We start from the raw sequence: 3,961 nt of genomic DNA on the forward strand, positions 1-3,961 counted from the left end.
CTAAGAGGTCATTTGTGTTGATCTTAAGGGAATCTTCCTGCCTCTGCGTGAGATCACAACTGAGAACCTTGGTGACCCAGTGCCTCCTTCACAGGATCTGCTGTGAACGTGAGGCTGGGGTTATTAGTGTAACTGCTGGGAACGGGCCCTCGCCAGCAGGCAAGGGGACAGGCAGGGTCCTAACCCTTCTTAAGGTTGAAGGTGGAAGCACGGACTAGATAAGCCACAGCTCCCAGCAAGGAGAAGAAGAAGAGCTCTAGATGCGAAGGCACATTCTACCCAGTGTCCCGGATGGTGGGCAGAAGTGGGGGGCAGCCTGGTGCGAGAAGGCGATGGTGAGAACAAACCAGCCACTCCCGGTTGTTCTGGAAGGCTCCAAAGAAAAGCATCTATTCCTAGGGGGGCTGCTTTCGTGATTGGGGGCGAGCCTCATGGCAGTGGACAACCCCTAAGTTTCTTTAAAGTGTGGGAACCAGCGAGGAGGGTCCCGGACGGCTAGAGCCAGGACAGGAGACACTGCAGGGAGGGAAGGCGTTTCCAGCAGCTCGGGTGAGAGAGACCCATGTGACACCGGCAGAGGCCGAGGGACTCACTGGCGCCTTTGCTGCCGGGCTCGAGCTGGCCCTGGTCCTGCCCCAGGCCTCCTTCTGTTGGCGTCCATCAGCAGTGGACAGGGGTTAAGTCACTTAACCAGACGACTGTCCTGCTCCTGACTTCCGTGCAAGTCACCATCAGAGAGTTGGACAGTGGCCATACCAGGCCCAGCAGGCACTGCAATACCGAACTCCACCGGTTGCGACGTGTCCAAAAAGGAAATGAGTGTAACCTGGCGTGGCTGCCTTTCCACGGGGCCACGATGGCTCTTGATGACGGTCACTTACCTCTCCAAGTGCCGGGATACCACCTGCCCGGGATGGATACCCAGGCCTTGGGTCTGTCATGTGGAGGGGTCACCCCAGCCATGTTCCTCTCCACACCCGCCTGGACCTCTTCGCTCCATCCACATCTGTGGGGACCAGGTAGCACTGGCCTCTACACTTTTCTCCCAGTTCTCTAGGCTGGAGTGCTTGGCTGGGCCCGGGGGGCAACTGGCTACTCCAGAGGCGGAAGCTCAACAGGCTGTGGGCAGAGGAAAGGGTCTGGGCAGCAGGTTCCAGAGGAAAGATCCTGTCTGGAACCCTGACCCCGTCTCTCAGTCACAGAGCTGGGCGGCCCAGGAAGCGCCGGCTGACTCTGGCTTCTCTCTCCTGCGGGCAGCTGAGGTCAGCGTCTCCAAATTGCTAGTTATTCCTTTCTTCAATTAAGGACAATTCTTCTGACGCAGGAAGTTAACTCCCACCGGTTAATCTAATGGCCTTGAGTCCTGATGTGCTTGCTCTATCTGAAGGCAGGGCCACAAATTCCTTGGTAGCAGGTCACAGCCCATGCATTCAGGAGCTGCCCTGGGGGGCCAGGGCCCCACATTCCCCGTTGGACTCCAGATCCACGCAGCAGCACTGATCTTCAGACGGGGGCTGGGGCTGTGGTGGAGGTCCAAAGTGGAGAAGCCACGGATGGATCCCGGAAGTGGGTTGTCATGTGGCAAGCCTCCTCCATCTCTGGCCCATTGTCTTCCCATCTGAGAAATGGGGGCGTGGAGGAGGGTCTGGCTAGATGATTTCTGTAACTCCCGTCAACTCGGTGTCTCCCCTTACCTGCCCCACCCACCCCCTCCCAAGGGTTTGGACGGAGAGGTGGGAGGGGTCTCAGTGCCCACCTCAGGGAGCATCTTCCCTGAGCAGGATGTGTTTGCCTATGAAACACACACACACACACACACACGCACGCACGCACGCACGCATGCACGCAGTGCTGCCTGGAAATAAGGCCCCTGCCAGACTGTGGTCCCTGCTGCCGCTGTGAGCCAAGGGCCCCAGGAGGTGCTCAGGCCCGGGTGTGTCCCCTCTGAGGCTGCTTTATTGTTCCTCTGTGACAACTCACACCCGAAGACCAGGTGGCCGAACTTGGACATTATCCAGGCAGTCAGGCCTCTGACTGTGCCCTGCCTGCAGGGAAGGGTGAGAACCAGGCCCGAGGGATAGAACATAGGCTCTAAGTTTATCCTGCATAAACACAAGCACGGAACTTTCTCAGCCTCCCTTTCCTATGTGTAAACTGGGGATAATACAAGACATCCGAGGGTATTACGTACCAACTGCCTGAGGGTTAAAAGACATGATATATGTGAAGCCCCGAGCATACTGCCTGTCCACTCATTGCTGTCCCTGCCTCCACCAGGCCCGAGTAATGGGGAAAGGCTGCAGGGATTCACTCACACGCTCCCAGCTGGTGATGGGTGGCACACACCGGCCAAGAGCTCTGGCTTCAACCTCGAAGCTTCTGAAATTTTGTCTATTGGTCAGCCCCGCTGTCTGGTTCTGGGACCCAGAACTCTGGGGACTGAGGGGTTCCCCGGGATGTGGGACTTTCAGTGCTAAAACCAGGAATCTCTGGCAAACCCGGATGGTTGGTCCCTCTTGGTGAAGCCACACTAGGGAGTTTAGACAGAGGGCCCTTGGTTCTGTTGAGTGAGGCCACAGAAGGACCCACAGGTGGGTCATCTGAGGGGCAGATTTCAGTTCAAATGAGGGGAAACCTTCTCACGGTCAGCAGCATCCAAAGATGGAAGAACTCTTGCTTGAGGTACTGAGCTCCCTGTCCTTGGATGTAATACACCAGGAGCTGAAGGGCCACTTGATGGGGATCCGGTGGATGGAGACAAAGCCCCGGGGGGTGGGGTGCTGGGCTAAATGCCCACTGAGGACCCTTTCAGCACCATATGTGCCCCGTTTCCATAGAGGGGCTAATGGGACCCTGGAGTCGGGACAGTGGCTACCCTAAGGGGGGAATTATCCTTTTCCCTGGAAGGCGGGTGTGGGACAGGGTGTGTGAGGTGCCTGGCTACAGACGGTAACTGGGCTTTAGCTTCCCAGTTCCTCAGAAGGAAGCAGAGGGCATCTTCTCAAGGGATGTTTTGGTGGGAATTGAAAGGTCATCTGAGAACAGATACCCCCTAGCCCTTTCCAGCAGCTGAGCCAGGCAGCCGGCTTTGGGGATGTTGGGAGCTGCCAAAGGCTGGGCAGACATCTGCTGGGCCCACCGACCTGGCCCAGCCTTGAGCTAGGGAGAGGACTGCTCTCCCCTGGGGCCTCCCATCTGGCTACCACCCAGGCGCCACCGAAAACGGCTGGCCTTCTCCCGGCTGGGCTGTGGATCCCCGGCTGCCACCAGGCAGAAGCCACAACCCCAGCCTCCTCAGCCTCCGCTGGGACTGTTCACCAGGATGTCTGCGTCCCAGGTGTGGGAAGCAAAGGGGGCTACAGCTCACAGCTAGGCTCCTGGCCTCCCCAGACTGCTCCAGCCTGGAATCCCAGGTGGGCTTTACGTGTATTTTACAAGTTCCTTTAGAACTAAGGGCACAGAAATCCCTTCCCCTCTGAGGCTAGTTCAGGTCCAGGTTGTGGATCCTAGAAACGATAGCCTGGAGTTGGGGCTGATGGAGGGGTCCATCTCTTGCCTCAGATCCCTGGAGACACCTCCCTCTTGGCTTCGCGGGAGCCTCCCGGTGCCCGTTCTTCCTTTCTCTCTCTCCTCTCTGCTCTCTGTCACTCTCCAGGTGCCAGGGTCTCGAATCTCCTCCGAATTTCTCTCCCCCTCTCCCCGTCGGTGTTTCGGCCCCAGGGGTGTCTCTAGCGCCCAGTCTCAGTGGCTCTCGCCCCCGACTCGCGGTCCGCGTGCGCATCTCCGCCTGGACCGCAGCGCCTCAACGTCTCTGCGCCCGTCCGGGGCTCGGAGCGGAGCGTTTTGGAGTGGCGGCCGCGGCCCCGGGCAGGGGTGCGGGCCCGCGGGGGCGGTGTTGGGCGCCTTCCTCCGTCAGTCCCTCCCCGGCGGCGCGGGGGGGCCGGCGCGGCCGCCGCTCGGC

The 3,961-nt window shown here is 59.2% G+C and overlaps 1 protein-coding gene across 1 annotated transcript in view; it reads left to right on the plus strand.

Annotated features, from left to right (window-relative positions):
- The first annotated feature begins 3,535 nt into the window (after positions 1 to 3,535).
- Positions 3,536 to 3,961, plus strand: part of PITPNM3 (PITPNM family member 3) — an 88,574-nt gene continuing 88,148 nt past the window's right edge. The window contains exon 1 of the mRNA XM_024736166.1: positions 3,536 to 3,959. Within this exon, the coding sequence (XP_024591934.1) occupies positions 3,536 to 3,959 (424 nt within the window). The remainder of the gene's footprint in view (positions 3,960 to 3,961) is intronic.

This window comes from Neophocaena asiaeorientalis, unplaced genomic scaffold, assembly GCF_003031525.2.
Source record: "Neophocaena asiaeorientalis asiaeorientalis breed wild unplaced genomic scaffold, Neophocaena_asiaeorientalis_V1.1 scaffold129, whole genome shotgun sequence".
Classification (NCBI taxonomy): domain Eukaryota; kingdom Metazoa; phylum Chordata; class Mammalia; order Artiodactyla; family Phocoenidae; genus Neophocaena; species Neophocaena asiaeorientalis.